General features: G+C 40.2%; 1 protein-coding gene across 1 annotated transcript in view; it reads left to right on the top strand.

Annotated features, from left to right (window-relative positions):
- The window catches only part of UST (uronyl 2-sulfotransferase), a 166323-nt gene that overhangs the window by 36005 nt on the left and 103607 nt on the right, over positions 1-26711 (top strand). Inside the window, exon 2 of the mRNA XM_055810885.1 lies at positions 25541-25584. Within this exon, the coding sequence (XP_055666860.1) occupies positions 25541-25584 (44 nt within the window). The remainder of the gene's footprint in view (positions 1-25540; positions 25585-26711) is intronic.

Here is a 26711-nt window from a genome sequence, read left to right as displayed (position 1 = left end):
AAAAACACAAAAATTGAGGGCTGTAAAAAATACCTTACAATGTAAAAGTTAATATGGGTTTAGCATGAAGAAAACTGGGCCATAATTTGATCACAGTGGTCAAGTACCTTTACAGAGAGAAAATACCAAGGAAATGACAGTACATGAGAAAGTCATAACAGGAAGCAATAGCTGGAAGCTGCAGTCAGATAAATTTGAGTTGGAAACGGCAGTGGTAATGCGATAATGTGGAGAACTGGGGACAACCATAAGACATGTGAAGAGAAAAATCTGTTGTGAAGAATCTGGCTGTAACAAGGTCAGTATCAGTAGCAAGTTCTTCATTGAAATTTGTATTCTGAGAAATATTTTGGCTTTCCTATACTGTTTTTGTAGTCGATATGGAAAAACCCCACATTTTTTAATTAAGGGAGGAGAAAAATGTTCTGGGAGGTAATAAAAAATGTAGGACAAACATTTCTTGTGGCAAGGACTCAGATGTCTTTTCTAAAAAAAAAAAAAAATTCTGCTAATTTCTTTGGCGAATGCTAGAGTTGTAATACTCAGCACTCCAAAAATAAGTCAGTATTTTACAACCTCATCATGGTGCTTTCATTTTGAAATAAGTGGCTGTTACAGTCTTTTTTTGGACTTGAGCTGTTTTGAGCAGTTTCAACTGTTTCTGTCTTCAAAAATGGCAGCTCTGAAAGCAAGTGGACACTGTAAATACTTTGTAAATAGTCTCCAGGTGGGAGAACTGGGCAGTAATTAAGGGATAAAATTTTCTAACCTGTTGTACAGGACTGTGGTGCAAGAATAACCTCTTCTGGGCTTTGGGAGGGGAGAGAAGGAAGATGCTTTCTGATTTCAGGGAAGAATAGAAACTTTATGCAGCATTTTTGGCCATGTTTGTTCACTCTGTGTACTTTGCCCAGGGGTTAATCTCTGTGCTTGAGCTGAATACTTGTCCCTTTACAAACTATGGGTGCTGTGAGGCTTGGTGTCATGAACACCTGTGGGTAATAGCTTACTCATGACACAGCTTTGAACAAGTAACTTTTGTGGGAGCCAGGGAGAGAATTGCTTCTGGTCTCTAACAGGCTTTGTCTCCAGCAGACCTGCAAAGTTGTCATGGAAAGGAGTTCCCTGTGAGCTCCGGGAACAAGCTGTGTGAATTTTCACTGAGCAAGTTTTTCAACAAGAATGGTTTCCTAGCTGGTGTTTGTCCCACACGATCCCCCTTCAAGATCATGATCCCTTTTGACTGCAAAGGAGGAGGAAAGGTTGGGAGTGTAACATGACAGGAGATACAGAGGCAAGGGAGGATACTTCAATGAGCCCAAACCTGATGGAGCCGGGCTGCGTTTTGCAGATACAGGCAGAGAGAGGAATCCGTCTTGGGGAGGAGGCAGTGAGAGGCAGGGATGCTGGCAGAGGTGCTGTGGAGCACGTCCAGCAAGTGAGGGCTGCTTTTGGCCATGCCAGCCAGCCAGGTCTTGGAGCTGACAGTGGCAGTGAAGTGGGACTGTCCCAGGAGCGGAGCCAAGTGACCAGCGAAATAATCATAGCTATTCCTGGGAAACTTTTGTACATGCCAGGAGAAAGCTTTCCTTGTGCTTTTCTTGGATCTCTGTCTTGAGCTTTTTGTAGAAAACAGCAAGAGGGTTAGCATCAGATTAAATTTGGAGTTTGACCTCCTGAAAAAGTGAAGTTGGAAATAAAGCATCTGAGTTCTTGTGGTTTAAGAGCAGATGCCCACTTTAATATTAATGTACATCCCCAAAACACTACCTATTTCCAAACAATTCTAAACCAGTGCCCCATACCAACATCACTGTTGCTGCCCTGTTTCTGTATTGACCTTGCAATACTTGGGCTCTCTTCAAATGGATGGCAATATGTTTTGAACAACAGGACTGAAAATGCTGAGTGATTTTTTGTTTGTCTTATATTCCTTAGTGTAGTATAGCAGAAAAAGTAAATGTAGGAGACTAGCCCTCTGTCCTAACTGAATAATCCCAGCTGCTGCTTTTCAGTATTACGGTTAGTCCTACGCTTTCACGTGTCAGGAGTAACCTGCATTGTTCAGCATTACCAGTGTTAGCTGTGAGCTGGTAATCTGCATGAGGACTAGAAGAGTGCTTTTGCTTGGGTTCACCACCAGAATGTCACTAAACCAGCCAATTTTATATCTAGAATGGTTATAGAAAAACAAACATACTTGTTCTTATCAATGTGTTAAGTCAGATGTGATAGGTAACAATTTGGAAAGGAATGTTTTGTCATTTGAAACTGTGTGACCTGAGGCAAAGAAATTATTTTTCTGAACTTAGAGATGACAGTTGCTTCTCACACAAACACCCCAAAAGAAATGATCTAGTGTCTCTTTGCGGCTTTACATGGGAGAGCTAATGGTGTTCTGTTGTAGTATTTGATCATCTCATTCGAATGCACATGCTTTGGTTACAGAGAACATGGACTAGTTTCTCAAATTTTGCATCTATTTTGAAACTGACTTTTGCTGCTTTGGAGAAAAAGTAATTCCTTAAAATTGGAGTTGGGTTTACCATGCCTGATAGGTATTGTGATATTGTTGTGTGGTTTTCATATTTTTAATGTGGAATTTGTGACGTATTTACAATTTCACAGAGGACTCGCAGGTCACAAGATGCACATCCCCACCCTTCTAATAACCCAGCCTTTTATTCCCATAAAGCTAGAGATCTAACAGGATGACCAGTTTATTAATCCATGGAAACTTGCCATGTTAAAGCTGGAGGAAAGATAGGCATAAATGCCTGCTTTTAAATAGTGGGACACTACAAAGGAGGCTGGATTTCGTTATTTTTATTGGTCGGTATAGAGACAACAAAAGAAGCTAATGGGCTCAAGCTGTGCTAAGAAAAGTATTCATGTGGACAGTGCTGGAAGGCTCCTTGCTCTCACCCTCTGCTTGCTGAGATCTGTACTTCTGTCTCAACTCTTAGTTTTGAACAAAGACTTCTGGAAAAGTAGGTGGATCTGGTATAAACAAACCTTTTGGTATATTTTTGTCAGATATTAGAAAGGAGAATGGTGATACTTTTTATAAGAAAAGAATAGTCATGGCTCCCGTGCAAGGCACAGCGGCCTGAGACACCTCTGTACATACAGCCTCTGGAAGAGGAGGATCTCACGATGCAGCATATTATATAGCACGTCAGACAGGGTAGCACCCCTATAAGAGGCTGGGAGAAGAGTCTATTGTGATCTGTTAACAAACTAATCAGTGTCTGAAGATGCCTAAAACTGATGTTTTATGTGTATTGAATGGCTTGACTATATCAGCAGCTAAAATCCACATCCCCTCCCCAAACTGCTTCTCTCTTTCATTGGTAGTAGCAGCCTGCCTCCATTTGAATATATTTTAGCAAGACTACTGCGTCTTCCTCCCGTGGTCTGTGTCTAATACTGCTGTGTGTGTTTGTTGGTGTGCAGGATTTCATGATTTCCAGTGCATGTTCTTGCAGACCTAATAGACCACTCTGCTCCTCGGTGTCTGGTAACAGGGGCGCTCTGTCCCGGGCAGGATTTGGATCATGGCAGGTTTTGAGGGGGCAGTTGTATAAGTTTGGGTGGTCATTCACACCCCTTAAAGGAAAGCAATGGAAGTTTCCTGTAGGTCAAGTCCAGCCTATAGGTTGCCTATGAGACATACTTCGAATAAAAGTTGGAAGGTTGACACCAGGGCTTTGCTTCCAGAGAAACCTAAATTGTCATGAGTGACAGAAAGAAGTTACTATTTCTGTGTTATTGCATCGGAACTTTCTGTGTATCAATCTCTGCATATCAGGTGCAAAACAGTATCTGGAAATATTATGCAAAAGAAGAACTTTTAATTACATGCATTTTTCAAGTTTACTGATTTGTTTGAGTGGCCTTTATATTACCAGGAACGAAAAGAACCTTAATCTGTCTTCTGAAGTCATTAAAATAAGACAGTTGGGAACAAATTAGCACATCATCTATATGCTCAAAACTTTGAAGATAAACAGCTACTGAATTTCAGAATATATGAATTATTAATGGCATGACTGTTGCACATCTCACTGCAGTATTTCAATGTGATCACGTTCCATGTTTATTTTGCAGCTTTTCCTAAGGAGCTATTCAAAACTTGGGTTATGCTTTTATTGTCCCGTGATCCTGACATTGAGCAATAATTAGTTCACATAGTTAAATTTTCGGTACTTAAAAATAACAGAACAAAACCACTAAAAAAAAAAATAATGCAACCCCCCAAACAAAACTTCTGTTGATTGAATTCAGATGTCTTGTCTGGAGAACATTCAATTAAACACAAAAATAGGATACTGTTCGGTTCAGCAGAAAGGGTTGGGGTTTTTTTGCTTTAATTTCTTTGTTTCTAGTTGTATAATTGTGTTTCTTATGTGTATTGAAAACTGCCTGGATAGTGCAGTATCAAGCTTTTGTCTGAATCTATTGTCTTGCTTTCCTTTTTTCTGCTCAGTAAAAAAACAAGTTGTGTTTCCAGCTGTGATTTCTAAGTCTACCTTGAGAGTCTGTTTTGAAAAAGATATTCACTGTTTTTACAGTCTTTATAAGTTGTAAGACTTTAGAAGCAAAGTGCTCAAAATAAAAATTCACTTTAACCTTGTTTCTAACGTGACGATGCAGAAATGATCACATGAAAATAATGGCTTGGCTAGGGGAAGAAGGTGGGTGAAAGTGGGTGTGTTTAGTTGTAATAGTGCTGTGTGTAGCTGCAGATGTCTGATAGTTAAAAAATCGGTGGTGTTTCCCTCATTTTCATGAAAATTAGTCACTTTCTTAATTAGTTGTTCTGTTGTCAACCTGGGAGGGTAACGAGAGCAGGAGATCTCCTGTGCCCACCCAGGCAGTCACTGGGCAGGCAGTGTTCTGTGCCATCAGGACCACTGCCAAGGACCAGGGAAGGAAAACCAGGAGACGGCGTATATTGAAAGTGTCAGTGATAGATGCCAACGAGCCAAGAAGAGAAACTGAAGAGTAGGTGCAGTACTCTGTTGCATCAGAGATGCAGAGAGGCAGGCTGCCCTTGTCTTCATCAGGTGCCAGTGTCAGACTGGTCCCAAATGAGGCAGAAGGTGGCAGGGTGGGAGAGGAAGGCCTCCCGCCAGCAGCACCAGTGCCTGCTGTGGACCAGCATTCATTCTTGCCTGTACAGCAGGCGCTCCGGTGGGCAGCTCAGGTCAATGTGCTTGCAGGTGAGATTTGCAAACTGAGCGTTCCTAGTCTTCTGGACACTGAAAGGAAAATGTTTCGGTCAGCTTTCTGGAAGCTTTATAGTGCGCAAATGACACCAGCTGTGGTTCGGGCAGGATGCTTGTCTGCCCTGTGCATGGGGAGACTGTTTTATGGGCTGCTCTGTAACTCCAGCAGCCACATGTGGGTATGTGTGTTGTATGCTTGCTAACGCTCTTCTGTGGCATGTGTACCTTGGCCTGTCCCACTAGCAAGAGGGCTTGTTGCCCTGAAGAGCCTTCCTCAAGATTAATTACTGCTGTGGCTGCCTATGTGGCCACAGCAAACTTACCATGGCCGCAGTTCTGGGATTTGCTGTAGGGCTGCATTGCCTCCGTGTGAGGCAGGGATTGCTGCCATCTGCCCACAGGCGTGGGGAGCTTTAGGGTTTTCATGGTGGCCTTGCACAAGAGTTCCTTGTGGCCAGGCTTGCAAAATGCTGCTGTGCGGCTGCCAGCCGGGGCCCTGCGGGGTTCAGCTCGTGCAGGAGCCTGCAGGGAAGCTCTAACAGCCCCTTGGGAGAAGAGCGTGGTGGCTCAGCCCAGCCGGGGATTTCAGCCTCTGTGTGGAGCAGAGTAGCAGCTGAAGTGCCAACGGGACCGTAGGGCTGAATCGGTGCCCACCTGGCCCAAGTGGTACACTTGCCATGACCTGCGGCAAGAGGCTGTCAGGAGGTTTAGTTTGGTTTGTATTGCAAGTGCTTGAGCGAAAGCTGTCATCATTAAATATTGCGTGGTTGTGATTGTGGTTCAGGGTGCTTTTTTTGTTGTTATTGCATTAAAATGGCATTCCTAACACTTTAAGAAGGTACAGGATTGTCATGGTTAAAGTGTTTGTAGGAAATGTAAACATATGATGGAGTATACTTGAAGAGCAATTTAGCTGGCCTTCTGTTCAATTTGGCAAAATCTCAAATAGCATTGAGTGGTCGGGGGTTATTCATCTGTCACTTGGAATGTTTTCTCTGTCTGTACTCTTTTCCCCTGTTGTTGCTGATCAGGTGGGTGACCAAACCGGGAGGAGTTTAGGAAGAAGCGGATCAGCAGCAGTAGCATAGTTGTCCTGCTGTTTGGTACTAGATGTTCTCACCATACCAGAAGTAGTATTTTATTTTTTTAAAGTATTTTACAGAATGGGGATTTCTGCTAAAGTAAAAGCAAGAGATGAAATGGAAATGTGAATGTACTTCAATTTTTCTAAAAGCAGTGGTAGGAAGAGAAAGCAAACAGTTTCAGTTTCCATAGAAACAAAGAGAAAAAATAATTTCTCAAAACGTCTTGTAATTCCTGTTTCTCCTTTCTTGCTTTAATACTTAATCAGAAGTCTCCAAAGTAATCAGCTTATCAGAGGGTCCTAATTCCAAAATGCATGGTTTCAATTCAGAGCTACTAGAAATGAAAATACAGTAAAGAATTGTATCTCTGTGAATGATTTCATACATGCCACATTAGTTTTGGAGCATGCAAAGATGCATTTGCTGATTTGGTCATAAATTAATTCAAGCTGAAAAACACCATCGTATTTAGTGTCACAAAGTTTGCTATCACCCATAAAAACATTACTGTTCAAGTGCTTTACACAGGGCATGGAGAAGCCAGAGGGCAACTGCTGCACACTGGCTGCACACTGGGAGCAACACTCTTGCTGCAGTGGTTCAGTGCTCAGAGGTTGTGCTGAAAGCCACTCATGGAGTGGGTGGTGCAACACTTCCCAGTCCTGCTCAGAAGCAAAAGTGGCACTGCTGAGGTACAGCTTGGGTCCAGCTGCTGCAGCTGGGTGAGGTGGAGGGAGGCTGCTGCCAGCGCATCAGCCTGGGCGCTGCAGGGTGACACAGCAGCTTGATGATGCAGGTGCCACATTTGTGCCCAGTTACAGCTCAGGGCAGGTTTGCAGAAGGCAGAGATGACCATGTGTCGGTTGTTGTGATGCTGTCTTGCTGTGGTGAGGATGCTGCTGGTTTGGAATAGGGTCTGGTCGCTGGATGCGATCTTGTGTCATTTAGGGTGTGCTAGAGTGCAACACTGCAATTAGAATCAGAAACCTGATGCTGTTGTATGGAAGCAAATTTTCTTTGCTTCATTTAACCTGCACTTTCCATTAGCACATATTCTTTATTGATAAGAATAGTAGTAATTAGTATAAAATTTTCCCATATAAAATGGTGCTAAGCTGTAATGGCATATGTACACATTCAGGAAGGTGTCTCAAGGATCAGTACTCTGGTTTCGTGCAATGTCTGCTTTAATGCTTAGAAAGTGGAGAGTGCAGTTTTGATTATATTTGCAGATGATTCTGAAGTAAAGATACTGTAAAAACCAGTAAAGGCAGAGATATATTTCAGAACAATCTAAAAAATTAAGTTGACAGTAAATAATAGATCAGTCATGGGAAAATATGGAACTGACATAATTGCAGAAAAATAGTTAAAATGTCAAAATTGCATAATGTTCTGAAGTACTAAATAGCATACTAACAACGGAAGTCAAGTCAAAAACAGGTTGTGTGCCAGATTGCAAAGAAATAAAAAAGACTATAATTTCAGCTGTGTGAAAACTGTTATGTTAGATGTGAAGATATTCTTCCATTTGTAATGGCAGATATTTTCTAATCACTGAAGACATCATAACTGAGTTTCTGACATTTCTGTGCTGCCTTTTATGAGTTTCCTGAAAAGTTGAGCTGCATTCACTTCTGTACTGAAAACAAATTTTGAAACTAAAGTGCCGGTTTCTCTGTGATAGTTTTAACAGAAACCATAGCTTGGCCAGGATATTGGTCAGCAGCTGGGAGGAGTAAAACTGCTTTCCCTTTTGTGATCTTTGAGTGACTCAATTATTCCTAGATCTTGGTTATACTATGAAATCACATTTCCCAATCTACCCTAACTACTTCTGACATATGTTACTGTCCTATCCTGTCTGGGCAAAGCCATTGCTGACTAGATAGAGTAACATAAACGTGTTAAAGTTCTTGAAGCTTCAGAGTCACTTTTTATTGGGGTGTTGTGCACTTATGGGTGGATGCACGCACGCTTTGGAAAGGGTGCCTTGCCTGTCTGGTATTTTTGTATTAATATTGTCGGAATATTGCACAGAAAGTGAAGAATCAGAAACGGCCACTGTATAACAGCTCGGGTCTGTGCAGAAAATCGCTCTTTCCTTTAGAGGAGAAACTATTCTGCATAACCAAAACTTAAGTTGCTGGAAGTTTCCACTATTTCAGCACTGGCTTCCAGCAGAAATTATTTTAGAAGTTCATTTGGGTTCTCATGACCCAAGTATCTGTTCTATAGAACAGTTGAGAAATTAATATCAAGAACCCTTAGGTAAATGGTGGTTTTGTTTTGTTTTGTCTTTTTGTTAGTGGCTTTTTTCTGTTTTTCTTCTGGTTTGTGGCTAGAACACCATTATCTAATGTGATGATATAACCTATTTGCTTCTTGTGCATCATCTGCCTTAGCTCCAGCAATGGTGCTAATGTCATTCAATGTATTAGATTGGCTCTGTTGAATCCACAAGTTGGAGAAACAACTACAGAAGTCCAAAAATGCTTTCACAACTGTTCAGCTTATTACTATTTGTTTTCCTTTTTGCTTTTGGTAAAAGAGGAGAGGTATCCACCTGATGCTGTAATGTTTTGCTCCACATTCCTTGGGACTCATCTGCACTGCCCTTTTTCTGTGTTAGCTCCCACAGTAACTTTGAAAGTGTTTACATTCAAATATGTCCAAATTAAATGTCCAGAGAAGAACAACAAAACTGGTGAAGGCTCTAGAGCACAAGTCTTACAAGGAGCAGCTGAGGGAACTGGAATGTTTAGCCTGGAGAAAAGGAGGCTCAGGGGTGACCTTGTCGCTCTCTACAACTACCTGGAAGGAGGTTGTAGTGAGGTGGTTGTCAGTCTTTTCTCCCAAGCAACAAGTGATAGGATGAGAGGAAACAGCCTCAAGTTGTGCCAGGGGAGGTTTAGGTTGGATATTAGGAAAAATTTCTTCACCAAGAGTGTTCTCAATCATTGCAGCAGGCTGCCCAAGGAAGCAGTTGAGTCAGCGTCCCTGGAGATATTTAAAAGATGTGTAGACATGACATTTAGGGACACGGTTTAGTGGTGGACTTGGCAGCGTTAGGTTAACGGTTGGACTTGATGATCTTAAAGGTCTTTTCCAGTGTAAATGATTCTATGATTCTGTAGTCTAAGCCAAGGCTTGCAATTCCCAGGAGCAGTGGATGTTGGCAATTGTGAACAGTGTCCGTCAGACTCTGTAGATGTTTAACTTAAAAGAAGTGGTTCCACTGTTGCTGGTAGCACTCCCAGATTCAGCGGTGATGGTGGAAGAGGCTGGGGATGTGGCCCAGCCCCCTGAAGCAAGGCTGGCATTTTGCAAGGGATCTGGGCTTTTCCCTGGGTCCGTGTACCTGTAGCAGCCCAGCTGCCAGAGTGGCCCAGGAGGCTGCAGCGTAGGGCTGAGACTTCGCAATGTCAGTGATGAGGTGCTGATATTCGTGTTTCTGTTTGTTTGGTTTTTCTTCTCCTGGGGAATTCATAAGGAATGACTTCTGTTAGTTAATAGCTTTCAGTCGTGGTACTTAAAATTTGACTAAACATTCAGCAAGTGCCATGAGAATACATGGTGAAAATGTATCCTGTCATTCAGCTGTGTTATAAAAAGGGAGAATATGATCAAAGCTATGGGTTGTTGAGTGCTAGAAAGAAGGCGGCCCTGAAATCTTGCCCTCTTCGCCACCTTCAGTCAAGGATATGCTGAGCCTGCTGGCATCCTTCCCAGTCCAAGCAGAAATATAGTGGCTTAATAGGACATGATAAATCAAGTGCAGAGTGGCTTTTCTTGCTATGGAGATTGTATGTAGAATAATCTATAATTCCATTAGAATATAGACACACTTCTAAAATAGCGGATGAGGGGGAAGGAGAGAAGCAATGAATACATCAAAACAAAAAAGGATGTATGAGGGCAAAGCTGTCCTTCCCAGTTCTGATGCCGAGCTTTAGGCTTTTTGGTTTTATTCTGGGATGTGTGTGTGTGTGTGTGTGTGTGCGCGCGCACTGTTTTCCTGCTGCGATTCATGTGCCAGGCCATTTGCTTTAAAAAGAAAACAAAAGCAACCTAACTACCCTGGTTTCCACTCAGGGTGGTATGTGGGAGTTTCTGTCTTGCTGTGAAGTTGTGTAGTTCTATATAAGCCTTGTATGCTGCCTGGGCAAAATCCTGTTCGTGCTCAGTCACTGCATGTTCCAGCTGATGGTACCATAATTATGCCTCTTCCTTTATGTCTCCATGAACTAAAATGGCAGCATATTTCAGGGTTTCTTAGGAGCTAAATGCAATGCTTGTTTACGTCCCAAAGAAAGAATAAAAGTTGTAAGAGTATGTTAAGTCCTGGACTTAATGAATAATAAACTCTTTGGGGTAATGGAAACTTGATGTGTTTTATTTGTCAGGTTAGTGAGTGCTGGGCCCTACATGAGCATGTCAGGAGGCTGTGTCTTATTTCCAAAGAGGTGCTAATCTGACAGCTCAATCCTGCAAGCGTTACTGGCATAAAATTTACTCCATCAGCTGCTCTCATGGCTTTCCAATAACTAGCATGCTAAAGGAACCTTTTGCAGGGCTTTTAGATCCGTTTACTTCTGTCAATGATTTGGATTTTATGATGACTCTGAAGAAGAATTGCTGTTAAGAGATGCTTGAGGTGACAGTTTTGCCTTACTTTAGGGAAGGATTGCGAAGAAGGGAGGAAAAATGCCTGGCATGGGAGTAGGAGCTCTGGGCCCAGTTGAGTCATTTGAAGCACTTTATTGCTTGTTCCTTGGCTGTGAACTCACATTTCAGCCTAAGTAAATACACTGGTGTCTTCTGAAATACGAATGTTGGCAATCCCAGTGCCACAGCATTTTGTCAAGGTTTCTATCCCAGTTTTACCTCCTTAGGGTCCCAGTTTTAGCTTCCTAATTTTCAGCAGTTTGGGCTGGTATATTTTCAGTGCCAGAAGTCTGTCTCAAGCCGATGTTTTGGGGTTTTTTTTCCCTTAACTATTTCTTTTAATTTGAGTAAAAAATAATGTACTATTTTTAAGACAGCAGCTAGGGGAATTACATTGTTTCTTAGTGTTTGACAAAAATAAATTCTGGAAGGTTCTTGGTTGGTAAATAATGTAATACGGTGGAAGCTGCTGTGGGAAACGAGAAGAAAACAGTGGAGACCTCTTAAACAGCTTGTGTAAAGTTGCAGTGGCAGCAGAGAGGAGGTATTTTCACAGCTGTATTTTGTTTGGAGTTTGGGGAGCTGAGTAGCTTAGGCTCTGGCTGACCATAGCATGAGAGCTGCTGATAGTGGATCCATAAGGATGTCAAGACCTGGAACAAAACGACTTGTGGTAGGAAGTCTGAGATGGATTTTTGAGGGCTAGAGAGGAAAGTAATGCCATGTCCTGACACGTGTCCCAAAGTCCAGAGTGTTGTCAGGCCAATAATGCTGAAGCCCTGAGCAATGTGCTACAACCATTGCCGGTTACATTCGTAACAGGGTAGCAAATAGAGTGTGTCTGCTGCTGTGGCAGTGTGGTTCAGTCGCATGCACTTCTTTAAAGCGTGAAGGCTGCATTCAGATTGAGACAAATTTGGTGTTGGCATTATACTGATTTTTGGGGGTGTTTGAAATAGAATCCCTTTCCTTCAGGAGCTCATTGGAGGAAGAATTCAATATTCATCAGACAGTACCCTCTATCTTTGGATCAGAGGTCAAGACAATTCACAGAAGTGTTAAATTCTCCGTAACTATAGTCAGTGATGCAGGCACCATTCACGTAGTTGTCTGTCTGTCCTGATGATTTTTACACTGCAGACCATTGTTTCTGTGTTTGGAGACACTAGGCTTCTTAATTTTTAGGTACCTGGCTTCAGAAAAATCTGAGCACTTACCTCTGAAAATGGCCTCTTTCAAGATGCAAGTTATCCAGTCTGTTAGACGGCTTCAAAATGTAAACTTTCAAAAAAATAAAAAATAAACCAACACAAAACCAAAACCCATGAGCAGCAAATGCTTCAATATGGGGAATGGGATTTGGTTTTGTTTCCGTGGTGGTTGTGTGAACACATGTCCATTATACATCTCCTGGGTAAAGACTGCCAGTCATGCTTAATGGGGCTCACTTAGAAGAAGTGAGTTTTGCAGTATGTTGCTGGTTGGGGAACTCAATAATTTAACTTCAGAATTACTGTACTTAGAGAACCTCTGTTGTAAAGGGACAGAAATCCCATGGGAAGAAAGACAAAGCCATAAGAAAATGAATGAGTGAGATCCGGATGATCTTGTTAAGAATGTTTTTACTTAAGGAGACATACAGTGCATAAGAGTAAACTGAGCAATAATTGTAAGTTAGTTAGTATTTAAGCTTCTAATACCCAAAACCCCAGAACTCTATAAACTTCATAATAGGGAAGAAGATGGTACTTACGTCTTACATTTGTATAAGATGGTGGGGGTTTTTGTTCTTGCTTTCTTGGGTAGAAGAAAATGAGAAGAGCCCATGTTTAGCAGTTAATGATGAACTTCTCGTAAAATCTTGTTAACAAGTGCTGTTGTTGGCAGATAACATTAAACAGTGGGCTGATTTAGCTCTAGAGGGTCCTCAGGCTTTCTTTTATGTAAAACAATAGGTAGTTCTCTTGATTAGATTTCTCTAGGTAAATTTCCCTATCGTTATTGGTGACCAATTGTCATCTTTCTGAGAAACGTAGAATCTAATACAGAATAAAGAATGAAGAATTGCATTTTTTCATGTATCTGATTGTTAATTTTCAGTATGCTGTAATTTCTTTACTCTGTATCTCAGCCAAGCTCAATGGAAACTTGTAGAAATGAAATACTGTCGCTGAAATGACCCTGTGAAATGTTTAGAATTGCACCACTCTGCCTGCTGTATGAGTAGAACAAAAAGCCTATTCTCACCTTTCAGCAAAAGTTTAGAAGTATTGCCATAAAGCTCTGGCATTAAAAAAAGCATTATTACTCCTACAAAAAAAGACTGACAGGCATGTCTGAAAACAAACCTAGTAATGTAATGCAATAACACATTTAAGTTATACTGTCCCATAGTATAAGCTGATACAAATACCTTTTGTTTTAACTTTTTTGAACAATTTTTATTGGCTATAACTGTGTATTTATGTGTAGATAGAATTCTCTTAATGCATGTGTACACTGAGAAGCTGAATTTAGATAATGGCTACTATATTGCAATAGTCTACATGGCACAGATGTTTTTGATATATTTTAAGATGTCTCTTGTAAGAAGCATGGTCTACAGGAGGGCTGGTGAGTGGCAATTAGAGATCTATTGAACTACCACATCGTAGTGGTGACATCCTGATGTGGTTCGCCAAGCTAAATAAAACACAGGAAAATGATATAAAAAGAAAGAGCACGCCTAGGTAATTGTTACCAGTAGTGAATGTTTGCATCTCAGAGTTCATAAGCACGGTCAAAGCACCCAAGAGCAGTCCTAAATAAGTGAGTCAAAATGCATTTCAGACCTTCTTAGTACTTTCATTGAGTTGAACTCCTCACCAGTTAAGTTAGTAGTATATATAGAATGTGTAAATCTTTCTGGGGCAGGTGGAGAGCATGAGAGAAATAATGCCAATTTGAAGACTTCTGCTGAGGTTGATGAAATTTTGCATGGCTTGTGTGCTTGTATGACACTGCATACAGTGTCGTTGCCTTTTTGACATAAGAGTATTAATGCAGAACTCGTTATTGCTGACATCTTTTGCGATGCTGTCTTAGTCATTGGAAAGCTTAAGGCTGGCAGAATTAATAAGTAAGTCTGAAAACTCTTCAAGTGTCTGCTGTCTTTCAAATGTTTTCACTCGGACTTCTGAAAATTGAAAGCATACTAAATGCTTGACAATTGATGACCAGATCTTTTCTGTTTACAATCTGGGAAAACCCCTCAGTATATATTTGTATTTACTGCTGGATGTGTGTGTCTCAAACCTGTAAGCCTTGTGTATTCGTTGTGGGTCTTGAGCTTCATTAAAAAAGACAGCATTAGATTTTGAAGAACAAAAGTTTTTATAAAAATACATTCAATTATTTTTTCATAGGGCTTCCTACAGAATGTTTATGAATCAATCTAAGAAATCAAGCACTTGTACAAAAATGGGTACGAATCTTGTTTAAGGTCATGAGAAATGAGGCAGAAGGCAGGGAAAGTAGTCTTTCTAGAAATCACAATGCTTGTGCTGGCCACTTGCGGTGCATTGCAGAAGAAGAAAATTCCTTCAGAAGTATTGAGTTCTGTTATCCATTCAGTGTACTAAAATTACTTATTTTTCAGTGAAAGCTGAAATCTGAGGTAGAGGATATGTATTGCAAGTGGGTAGAAGGACAGGAATGGGGTTAATCCCATCCTTTTACAGTTGCAGGAGACAAGAGGGTGCTGAAACGGAAAGGCAGGTTTAAGCCCAGACCAATGCTCTATGGTTGCTAAACCTTGCCTCCTGTCTTTAAATATGCAATTTCTATATAGGAGTTCCTAAAATACAAAACCTTTGCACTGAGAAATATTTCCATCACTCAGATGCATCTGTGTGAGACGGGGATAGAAAGAAGTTAAATTGTCTTCATGAACAGGAGCCAGTAGCTGGATAGTGTGAAAATTGAGCAGTTTGGCCAAAGTATTTATAGTAAGGGAAAATATTTCTATTAAATCATATTGAAGTCTAGAAAGCCATCTGAAGCTTTAGTATTTTTTGTAATAGAGATTAATAAAACTTTATGCTAATGTGTCATAAAGAAGAAATAGCTCATTTAGGCACAGTATGTTCCTTATCTGACCTACTTACATATTCTGTTCTGCAGTTACAGGCTTCTAACAGACCTTGGCAAGAAATGCTGCTTCCAGTTTTCTGCCTGTTAAGCCTTTTGAGGATTAGAAGCTAGTAATGGTTAAACAGTTTGTAATTATTTTTTTTAACTTTATCTTCAGAGAAGAAAGCAATAGAAGGATAGCCACTTCTTAGATGGCATGCTCTTGCTTTTCAAGATGGATGTAAGTATAGAGAAGATTTTTACATGATTTTGTCATGGCACACCAAAAAGAAAAGGTAGGAGGAAAAGGAGACAGACTTGTAAAAAGGCTCTTTTATTATTATCAGACGTACTTTTTGAAATCAGATGGAAAGATAATGTGAACTGTGAAGAAAGTGGAAAACCATACAGACATACAGCTCAGTCCTGCAGGCTACCTCATATGGGAGTCCATTATCCTAAATGCAGCAGCCTCTGTAAAGAAGTGTGACAAAATCATAGCAACTGTATGACTTGACAGATGCTGTGAAAAACATGTGCAAGCAAAACTCATTTGGTTTTATCATGATAAAAATATGACTAATTCTTTAGCACTGTATGTGACCAATTGTCTGTGAAGTGTGTGCGTTTCTTCTCCACTCAAAAGGTTGCCTCTGAGGTCAGACCACAGACCTAGGCAGCTTCTGGGAAATGTGCCTCCAGGGACAGGAACTTCAAACCAAACGCCCAACAAACAACACATTCTGGATAGCATTTGCAGCATAGTACTTAATAATACTAATAGTAGTAATAAAAGTCTTCCTTGAATAACTGGTGACTTGCCAGCTGGATGTTTTCCAAAATGTGCTCGCTGACTTGCTGTTTTCCAAGATTTCCTGTGCAGGAGGAAAAAAGAGAGGTGTATCTGAAAATATCTACCTGAAAGCAGTGGACAAGAATAAAGCTTGCAAGTTGGGTTAAGTTTAAATAATAAAATCCTTGTCTCTGGAAAACTGTCATGCAAAAGACAGAGCTGATGTCTGGTATTGATGTAATGGGAAACTCATGAGACTGGTATCATCTGAGAAGGTGTCTGGTCAGACACACATTCCCTGCAGTTTGCAGCCTGAATGGTAGAGCAAAGTGAGCCTAAGGGACCTCGCACGCGGCAGGGTCTTCATTGAAGCTTCAGCACTATGTCCTCTGTCCAGCCCTCAACCTCACCTTTAAATGACCATCACTTTGCTGGGGAGAGCTTTGTGGAGAGAAGGTTTGTCTATGGAATTACACATGCGAAGCACAGGACTGCAGAGGGAGGTGCAGTGGAAAGCATGTGCGTTGAAAGGGGAAGTGTCCTGGCCCTGCTGCCATCTTTTGTCCCACAGCGTTTCTTCCTATGTGCCTTGTGTTCTGTAGGATAGAGGTAAAAACGTTTTCTCTGATGAAGGTAAATGGCCTGCAAATATTCTCGCACCTATCTATCACTCAGGAGGAAAAGGGGGAAACAGTAACCCTAAGCCTTCTGAAGTGTCTTCATGTGACAGTCATTTAAAACAGACTTCTTGCCAAGCTAGTGACACTCTCGCTGAACATTCAGCTGGAGTAGAAAGATCTTCCTGAAAAGTTTTCACAGAGCGCTCAAAGAGGTCCAAAGGCAAGAAGTGGTATTCACCTCCCATCATCTCTCCCTATGCTCTTTTCCTGCAATTTCCCCTTTGTTTCAGTTCTGCTCTTCTGATGATGTCGCCTGTATCGGAGTTAAAAATTTTATGCCTTTTTTTACTGAATTGCATCCTGTGTTTTCAGACTATTTCTTTAACTTGTAAGTATCTTTATCTGTTTGCCCTGGAGTTTCAGCAGATGTCAAATCCCTTTGTTTGGTATTGTTACCAATTTTAATACTAGTGCTCTTTAATGCGTTTTTTCAAGTCGTGAATGAGACTATTGAGTGACAGGACTCAGAACACCCAGGGGAAGTTTACTTGACTAAAAAAATAAAAAAAAATTGTTAAAAAGAAATAGGTCTGGAATAGGAGCTAGTTTAATTTGCCTGTTGGTTCTAAAGCAGCATGGCAACACCTGGGTTGTTCTTGGCAGATGCCTGCCTAATCTGCCCTTAGAGATCTCCAGTAGTGGCCAGTCCTCATACCCCTGACGTACTGCAACATTTTTCTGTTTCCAGTTTAAGAGTGTTGGGTTTTGTTATCTACTTTCAGAGTACTCTGATCCTTTTTGTGTTCAGCCATAGTAATTTGACAGTTTCCACTATTCTTTTTATGTTAACCAGTTAGGAAATCAAGTAGGAGACCAGTCTTTATGGTTTCAGTGAGTGGCAGTTTATCTGTCAAACTGTGAGCTCTTCCCAAATTGCCCCTTAAATTTTGAACAGCTTAGTTTGTAGTTGCCTAGGTTTAAGTATTGCTTGATCACACATTTTGGGAGAATATTTCCCAGGAATACCCCAAAAGGCACCAAGAAACATAGTAGTGTGTATTTATAGAACTGACTGCATTTTTGTTAAGGTAAATCTTGCTAAGGAAATTAAGAAAAGAATACAAGTCATTACAAAATATCTGGCACCTTTGTGACAGAAATTAGTAACAAAAATCTTTGGTGAGGGAAGAAGACCCCGTATTTAATCAGTGTCCACTTGCTATGTGATACCAGAAAGCAGAATTTGAGAACCAGCTGAAAAGTTGAGTGAAGGTGAATAACAGCTTAATGGGGCTTTGAAGTGCATTTAGTAAAGAGTTACCTGGCCGCAGAGGTAGATTGCAGTCTGTGTGCTCATAGTGAAAAAACAAAATAGTTTGGCTTAATAGCACTTTTTGTGGGGAGGAGGGGGGAGGGTCATCGGGTATTTTCTGTGCTGTCTTGTTAGAGAACTGCATATCTGCTTTTCCTTTGAGTGCAGGAAAATACCTGTTGGGGCTGGTTTTATTACTTGATTCACTTCCTGACCCTCCCCCCACCCCCAGTAGTAATAAAGCAGTTTATTGACAAAAAAACCCCAAAAAACAAATGATAAAATGAAACACCTGTCTGTACATTTGAAATGCTTGTTACTTTTCTGTATAAGGTGTGTTGAAATAAGGCTTAACCACACAATTTGCAGAGGATCTCTGATTTTGGAGTAGCTTTGCCTTCTGGAATCTCCTGTCTTTGCAGAAGGATAGCCATGCCTAACCCGCACCTTCCCTCTCCTGCCCGCACCGCTCTGCCGCACGTGCTGAAACCAGGAGGGCAGCAAGCAGCGTCTCGCCGGGGTAACTGGGCAGGCGGTGTGCCGCTGTCAGGAGCAGCAAGGATGGCTGAACCTGCAAAGAGCTGACAAGGGCAAGGAGGAAGGATCTCAGAGGAGTGGAAGGGGGCTGAGAACTAGCAATGCAGAGGATAAGGCTGCTGTTTGTAGGTAGGTTGGGCTGGGGCCAGTATATACTAGGCAGTGAAGACTTCTGGGTGCTAAAGGCCAGTACAAGAAAAAAATTGGTGTCAGCTGGTCTTGGAAGACTTCCGAAGTAAGGATAAGATGCAGGTGTCTGGTAATGAGGGGTTAGGAAAAGTCTCCCAGCATGGAGCAAGAGTCACAGAGCAAAATATTCAACTGCTTGATATGTATGTATATAGGACAAACACACAATGTGGGTGCTTGTAGTAGGAAGATTATGAACTTTCTGATGTCAGACCATCTAGGTATCTCTTTGTGGGTTTGTAAAAAGGAAGATTTTTCTCCTTATTTTGGGAGTGGTTTTAGCCAAGTTTTCATTATCAAATGTTCAGATTCGATTTCATCTAACCAAAGTTTCTGAACATTCACTAAAATGGATCTTTCATCTCTTACTTGTGGAGTTATAGGCTGGAAACTCTGTCATTAGAGGGTAGAAGCAAAAGCAGAAGGCACCAGGAGTGTCGCCAATAAACCCAATGTCTGCAATATTTTCATTTTATTGCTTGCTGTAGATCACATAATTTGGAGAGGTGGGTCATATCAGAACCTTGATTTTTTTTTATTATTTTTTTTTATTTGGACTAAACTACTGAAAGTTTTTAACTTTTTGTTTATGAATTACAATGATAAATTTCAGTATGCTTGAATGTAACCAATAATGTGGACGTTTCTCCTAAGAAACTGGTTTATGGAACAAGTTAACACTCTAGTCTTCAGTGTATTAAAATGCAAGTGTATAAATATATGAACACTAATAGATTTGGACAAACTGATAAGTATACAGAAAGTCAGTATTCTTAAATATTTGTTTTCATAGAAGTATTTTTCTTCATTTAGAATCTTTCTGTAACGTATATTCTGTACTGGTTTAGAACCTACTGTTATACAAATCCTCCGTATCTGTATTTCAGTACTACTTTTATATGTATTACATATGCAGGATTGCCAGTAAGTTTTCAAAAACTGTACTTGTGTGCCAGTTTTTTTCCTAATTGTGTTAGAAGTATGAAACTGGTAGATAAACAAATCTGAGTTGTATCTTCCTGAAGTTTCCAGGGTTCAGTTCAGTGGGTAATAAAGCCAAATAGGTATTTTTATCATGTTACAGTTTCTTTGCTTCATTGCGTGCAGTGGTGTAGAGTGAATTAAATGTACAGGTTTGGTGTTGGGGTTTTTGGTATTTATGATTTAAACAATGAGGAATAACCAAAATGTTTTGAAAGGCAAGAAAGGAAGCAGAAAAATCCATTTTGGAATATTTTTTTAAAAAACAATGCTTGCTTCATGTTTTTTTCATGGTCAAATTGAAATTTTGACAGGATGTTAGTTTTGCACAGAGGAAACCAGTTGTAGGTACAGAGCCTTTTACATATGAGGGAAGAAATTGCAGTAAATCACTTTTTATTCCAGTACAGACTGGTTAGTGGGGTTTTGCTGTGTTTTGCTATGTTTAATCTTCTCTGCACACGTCTGAAAAAGTTCCCTCTGTTAAAGCTGGTGTGGCCATGCTGACCTGAGCAGTAGCAGGGGTTTTCTTTTAGGTTGGGTTTGAGCTGGGCAACATCATTCTGCTAAGCTGCTGGTTTTCACATTGTAGTTCCTAGCCCCCTTCCTGTCTTTGGACCACAAAGGGCTCCATGACATGATGACTAAGAACATAGTATTTCAGATGTGCAAAAATCTGTGAAATGTCTAAGGATGTCCGCTCCTCCGCTGGGAGGAAAAAACCATAAAGGTGAAAAAAAAATAGGAAGAGAGACACCTATAAAATGCAGGAGGCTGAGAATAAACTGCAGAAACCACCCCCAATCTATTGTTTCTGACAGTCCTGTCTGGCCTGGGTATGTGCTACCAGCTGTGGGCATCTTATTTGAGTTAAAGGTTCTAGTGGTGGAGCCTCCCCGGTGTTTTCTGTAGTGGGAAATTTTTCATGGTGGAAAGAAGAGAGCGAGGAGATTGCATAGAGCAAAATAACTGGCACTGGGAAGCTATGAACTGATTTTTATTGTAGATGGCTTTCCGGTTTCTTGCTTAAATAATTTCTTGTCTGGAAGCCGAGCAAAACTGATCCTCTTCTGATGACTCACTGGCACTTTTGTTCATTTGAAAGCACAGTTCTTAATGATTAGGGGTGCTTGGTGCGGAGTCATTCTTCAAAGCCCTGATGTCCAGACCAGAAGACTCATCAGACAACTATTAAAACTGTTGATTTCCTTTAGATGTCAGATGATCTACAGGATGGTGTGCCAGTAGAGGTTGTATCGGCGCCTGGAAGTTTGAGACTGTGACCAAATGAAGAGAACAAAGCAGGATTTTCACAAGACACATTAAATTTGGCAGTAGCTGGATCTCAGCTCCCTTAAACTGCTGCTTGTGATTCCCACCAAGGGAAAACCCTGCTCCAGGAAAATAGTCAAAACTCCACATTTTCCATGTTGACTTCCTCCCTTCATGTCTACTCAGTTCTTTCGACGTGATACCTGAATTGTTTAAATGGAGTGATCCCGTTTTCATTGCTATCAAAGGATCTTCAGTTTATACACAAGCCCATTTACCACCTCTTCCCGTACTCCCTGGTCATTTTTTTGGAAAGGCATTTTCCACGATGGCAGTTATTCTTGTTTTCTGTGGTTCTGAAACCGGACACAGTAATATTTGTCGTTAATCCTGGTGACTGACCAGCTTTCTCTGTGTAAGCTTGGCTGGCTTCAAGCAAAACCCCCACACTTCAGTGATTCCAAGAAAAAAGGAACATATCCACAAGGTTTCCCCAAAGATTTTGCATACAGCTGATTCATTTAACCTCAAAGACAATAAATTATGGACAAATTTGGACTGTTTCCACATATTCACCATTTTCTGTAATAAAGCTGAATTATTTTCTTTTTCTTTTTTTTCCAACAGAGGCTGGAGGAAACTGTTCAGTCAGCTCAAGTGCGCTGTTGAGCATGTTTGTGGAATGCATAATACCGTTGTTTTGAGACTTGATTATTCTGTTTGACTTGTTTCTAATGCCTTACACTTTCATGCCCTTACTGTAAGGCAGAATATACTACAAGGGAGAAAATTTCATGCTTAAAGAATAAATACTTCTCTCTAGGAAGAAAATATCTGGAAGTGTCTTGTCAGGCGACAACAATGTCTTTAGTAAAGTTTTTAAAAATTACTTCAGAGAATTTATTTAATAATATTTTAAGAATAATAATTTTAAAAAATTAAAAATAATTTAATGACATAGGTTGCTCTGGGGCAGTGGGCTAGATTTTTAATGAGGGGAGAAGACCTAATCTATAGCTTTATCATATCCACCAAAGAAAGACTCTTCTCTTCCTTGTGGCACTTAATGATGTCAAACACATGCTGTCTGTGCTAGAGCATATAAAAGCTGTTTAGTAATGTTCTCTATCTTAGATAAGCTTGTTGTGTTGATGCAGTTACAGTAAACACTTGAGCTTATGAACAGTGGTTTCAGTGTTTGTGGTATTTGCTCCTAAGCCCCTGATTTTTACTGTGCAACTCTTCTTTTTGTACTACTTTGTCGCCTGTTAGGGGACAATAGTTCATAGATTGGCTTTACCTTGGTATTTCTCTGTTGTTGCAATATTTGTAATGCTGGATTTTTCTTTTGTTTTTAAACCAGCCTAGTTGGATATGTGTTCTCTGGAAAGTGGCCTTATGTGTGAAAGAGGCGCCCTGTCTTAAGTTCATAAAATTTGTAAATACCCAACTTGGGAGTCGTGCTTAATAAGTTTCTCATGGCTCTTATTGTGTTAGAAAGTCATCATCTTACCTGCATGTTTTCTGCAGAAATATTCTGACCTAAAGTGCGCATTTTTCAGGATACTTCTGAATGCATTAAGGCTCCTGTAGTGTGGCCCCTGTTTTGCAAGCACAATGAAAGCCTGATTCTATGACATGATGATCAGTGAGAGCATGTGCAGGGCTTCATGAGATTAAGGAACTGGCTGGTGTACCCCAGAGCTGCCCACTCTACTCCATCGCAGCTGGATTTGTTGAGTTATTTTAGTGCCTTTTACTTAGGGTATGGTACAAATCATACAATAGAAGGTTTCACTTTTATTCTTGAAAAAAAAATACTCGTTTTAAACTTGAACCCAGAAGTATTCAGACTATTGGATTGATGTGGCATGCTGTGGATGCCGAGATCGACTCTGGTTCATATGCCTGAGGAGCAGAAGTAGGAGGCGATCTGGCAGGAGAAGGGAGCTAGCTCAGCACATGGCATGTGGGGCAGTGTAAGGGGATGGGGAATGTCTGCAGCTTTCCTTCCTCTGCTGTTGGTTTGTAAGTTATTCTGACTAGGTTTCAGGTCGCTACTCTTAATTTCCTTGATCACTCTTGTCTGTCTAGCAATTAGTTTGTATCCCTCCTAGTTGCTTCTGGGTTTGAGCAAGTAACTGCTGTGAAGACCTTTATAAAACAGGCTAAAATTGCACTATTGTCTTTCAAGTGGGTACAGTAGTAACTAGACTGTGCTGTAAAAAACGAACATTTTGAGAACAGAAGTAAAACCTAGAGGATGCATTTTCAAAGCCAGGAATATTTTGATGTTTATCATTAAAAAATTACAAAGGAATGAAAATGCAGTATGCATGCTAAGTACATAGATTACTTGTACAGAGAGGTGAAATTTGTTATTGGCTTCTAATTTTAAAGAAAATCTCAAAAAGGTTTCTGTAATACAACTCAGACACTTTTGACACTGCTTTATAAGGTACTCTAAACTATGACTAATGATCATTTCTCAAGAGAATGTGGTAATTCAAATCCTCTACAGCAAAACGGTTTGTGATAGGTGATTGCTAAATATATAGCTAGTATATGTGTAGTTTATATTCCTTTTTATTTAGGTAAGCGTAAACTGCCTATGTTTTGCGGAGATGAGAAAAAATACATGACTATTAACGTATCCTTCTTAATACCAATTATAAAATCCAAAGTTTTATTATTCTTTTTAACAAACCAGTAGTTTTTATATAATGTTTATGGCATTTCTGATGTGTTAACTTGTTTAGACAATAAAAATGCTTTTTTAGCAAACATCACTTAAGCATGCTAAAGCATGGAACAAAATGAAACAATTTTCCTGACACAATGAGAAGACCATAAGAGCTATTTTTACCAACGACAGTGTTGGTCTTTCAGCTTGCGTGATTACAAAGAGCAGAAAGTTGCTATGAACTGTGTAGCAACAGCCTGATCCTACAGGAAAGTTAAATCCCAAATGAGTGTGAAAGGAGAAGCACTAACAGAGCTTTCCTTGCTCCTCTCCCAGGTGTAACTCTGGGATTTCCTGAAATGCTTGTTTTTAAGTCCATCTCACTCTGTATGGCGTAGCTACTTTATTGGAAAGCCATATATAACTCTGTTAGCAGTCTAGGAACTGAATTTGAATTACTTCCCTGGCAATTAGAATTGTATCAGAGGAATGGATAAATAGAAATTATCCTGAATATGGAGAATCAGCTGTATTATCCATGGCATTAAATTAATCAACTGGGTTGTTCAGAGGATGGGTATTTGTGTCAAATGTATAGAAAGATGAGTTTCTGGCATGGTTCAGAAGGTGACCGATGATTTCAGATGACCATCGAAAAGTTACCGTTCTGGCTTTAGTAGTTGTGCAAAATTGCAAGATCAGGGTGGGTACATCTGTAAAAGAATGAATTTGAGGTATTGGAACTTAACTTCAGATGAGTTGGAAGACGTGACACAAGTTGCCATAGCTTCATAACCTATGCTAGAAAAGCAGAGAAAAAAACAGAAAGCAAAATACTTCTGCAAACAAATCCTGACTTTTTATTGTACATGGAAATTTATCACACTCACACACAAAATTCTCCTTACTGCCTCCTGGATCCAGAAATCTATGGGGTTTGTGGCACTCCGAAAAACAACGTGACCCAGTGTCCTTTTGGCCAGGTTGGCAAGAGAAGAGCTCTTTGGTGCCAAATGGTTTTATTCCCACTAGCCTGTGTTGCCCTGGAGGCAGTATCTGCTGCCCATGCAACATCCCAGGAACAGAGATGGTCATGAGTGGGTCATGCTTTTTACAGTCTTTCTCCATGTGACTTATGGATATATAGTAGGCACTTGTAAAAATGATTTTCATACTCTGTACTGATGTAAGATTAGAGCAGAGGTGGCTTTGCTGTCTTTGGTAGGAGGATGACTGAGAGGAGAGGCATCTGTGGCCCGAAGGGAACTTTCAGACTTGCTGCAAGGTTTCATCTTCTGCTGGGACATGTTGGGAAAGCTCCTGATTAATCCTTCAGAAGAAGGGTTCAGGAAGGACAGCTACAGGGAAGACAGCCTATGGGTGTATGTGGGAGGGTGTATTTTATGTGTGTGTTTGTATTGCAAAAAAAAGTCTGAAATTGTTGCCTTTTTTATTGTAGCTAACTAAGAAGGGAGGATTTAGAAGCTTTTTTTTTTGTTTTTGAACCTTTTCATCTGAATTAATGAAGCGTCTTGAAAGAGCAGGTGTAATTACATCAGAATACAACTCCCATTCAATCAATACTGTTTGGGAACAAAAAAAGTAGCTTGGAGGTTGAGGAAAATCCATCTTAGAAGAGGGATATGTGAATACTTGTCAACTCCATCAGACCAAAATCTAATTAAGGGCTTTGATACTTTATTATTTAAGGAATCTTTTCAAGGTTAACTGTGCTTAAAATGTGCAAGGATGCAACCAACAGTTTTTGTCATGCAAATAATTGAAGGCTGTGATTACTTAATTAAAGCTGCCTTGGCCCATTTAGGTTTTTGCTGAAGAGACAATGTGCATCTAATCTTTTATCACAAATGTAGCCAAAACAAATTAGTTTTGTTTTTCTCTTGTTAATCAAAAATTAAAGCAGAGGATATTTATTTTCCTTGAATTATTTAAAACCACAGAACCAGTGGGATAGAGATACACTGGTTCCACGAATTGGCAAGTTTTGAAGTTGCATTGGATGACTTTTGTTTTATCTTCATCCTTCTTCTTTTTGTAGGAAATTCCACTTACTTGGATGACCACGGACCACCCCCTCAAAAGGTGAGCTGCTGTTATTTTGCGTTTGCTTTCTTCTTGCTTTTTTTTGGTTTCAATTTTTAACTAATAGTATGTTTACTTATGTGCAGAGCAACTCTGATGAGTTTACATCAACAGCACTTTGCCTTTCCAACTCTTGTTCCCCACAGCATTTTCAGGCATTTTTAAGTAACTTGGGTTAAATCTCTGGGTGATTAAACTAATGGAATTTTTGTCATTGAGTCAAGGGGAGGCAGGATTTTAGTGATGTTTTGTCTGTCAGTGTATTCATGCAAAAGCAAGACACTGCCTTTGGAGCTAATAAGGCAAGTGAAGATGGCCCTTTTGCTGGCAGCAGTTCCTAGAACATGGACTCTGCTGCAGGTGCAACACTTTCAAGCAGAGCAATAAGATATATTTAATGAATGTGTGTAATGAGTCCTTTTATAGGGATGGGATACACTGTTCTCATCATGTGTGACTGTGCAGCATCAACCTTTCCCTCACTATCATCATGGTACCTCATGATGTTTTCAGTGAGGACCAGCATTGTGATGGTTTCTTCAAGAGGAAGAAGTGGAAGCAGGCATTTAGGGTCTGTTTGTTGTTTTGGGGTTGGTTTTTTTGGGGTTTTTTTTGTTGTTGTTGGTTTTTTTTACTGTGTGTTGGTTTATTCTCTAAAACACAGTTTGGTACTGTCTTGTGTCTGTCTTCCCAGACAAGAAGGCTGTTTTATAGTAGCCATTTAAAAAGAAAAAAAAAAGAAAAGAAAAAAGAGGCAGACAACAGTTCTCTTGTGACTGTCTTAATTTCTCCAGACTCGCTTCATTTCTGTAGGTACAGTGTAGTATCTTACTAAGGTATTTGAGTAGAACTAACTGCAGTTTTGAAGTCTTTGTGCTGTGCAGTTGCAACACTTGAAGGTGCAGCTTTTCTGAAAGTTTCCTTTCCAACTCATGCAGAATTCTCACTGTTACTTGTAAAACACCAAAGCAGAAAGGGAGGCAGAGATATTGTGGTTATGTATATAATAATAATTAGCCATAGACTAATTTATATAATATAGCCTATGGCTTTCTTTAATAAAAAACTTTTCAAGTAGTATTGTTTTAATGAAACTTAGATGCCTGAACGCTTTTGAAGGCCCTGTT

Source organism: Falco peregrinus, chromosome 7 (genome assembly GCF_023634155.1).
Source record: "Falco peregrinus isolate bFalPer1 chromosome 7, bFalPer1.pri, whole genome shotgun sequence".
Taxonomy (NCBI): Eukaryota; Metazoa; Chordata; class Aves; order Falconiformes; family Falconidae; genus Falco; species Falco peregrinus.
The sequence above is the reverse complement of the archived record's forward strand: the minus strand, read 5'-3'. Positions and strand labels throughout refer to the sequence as shown.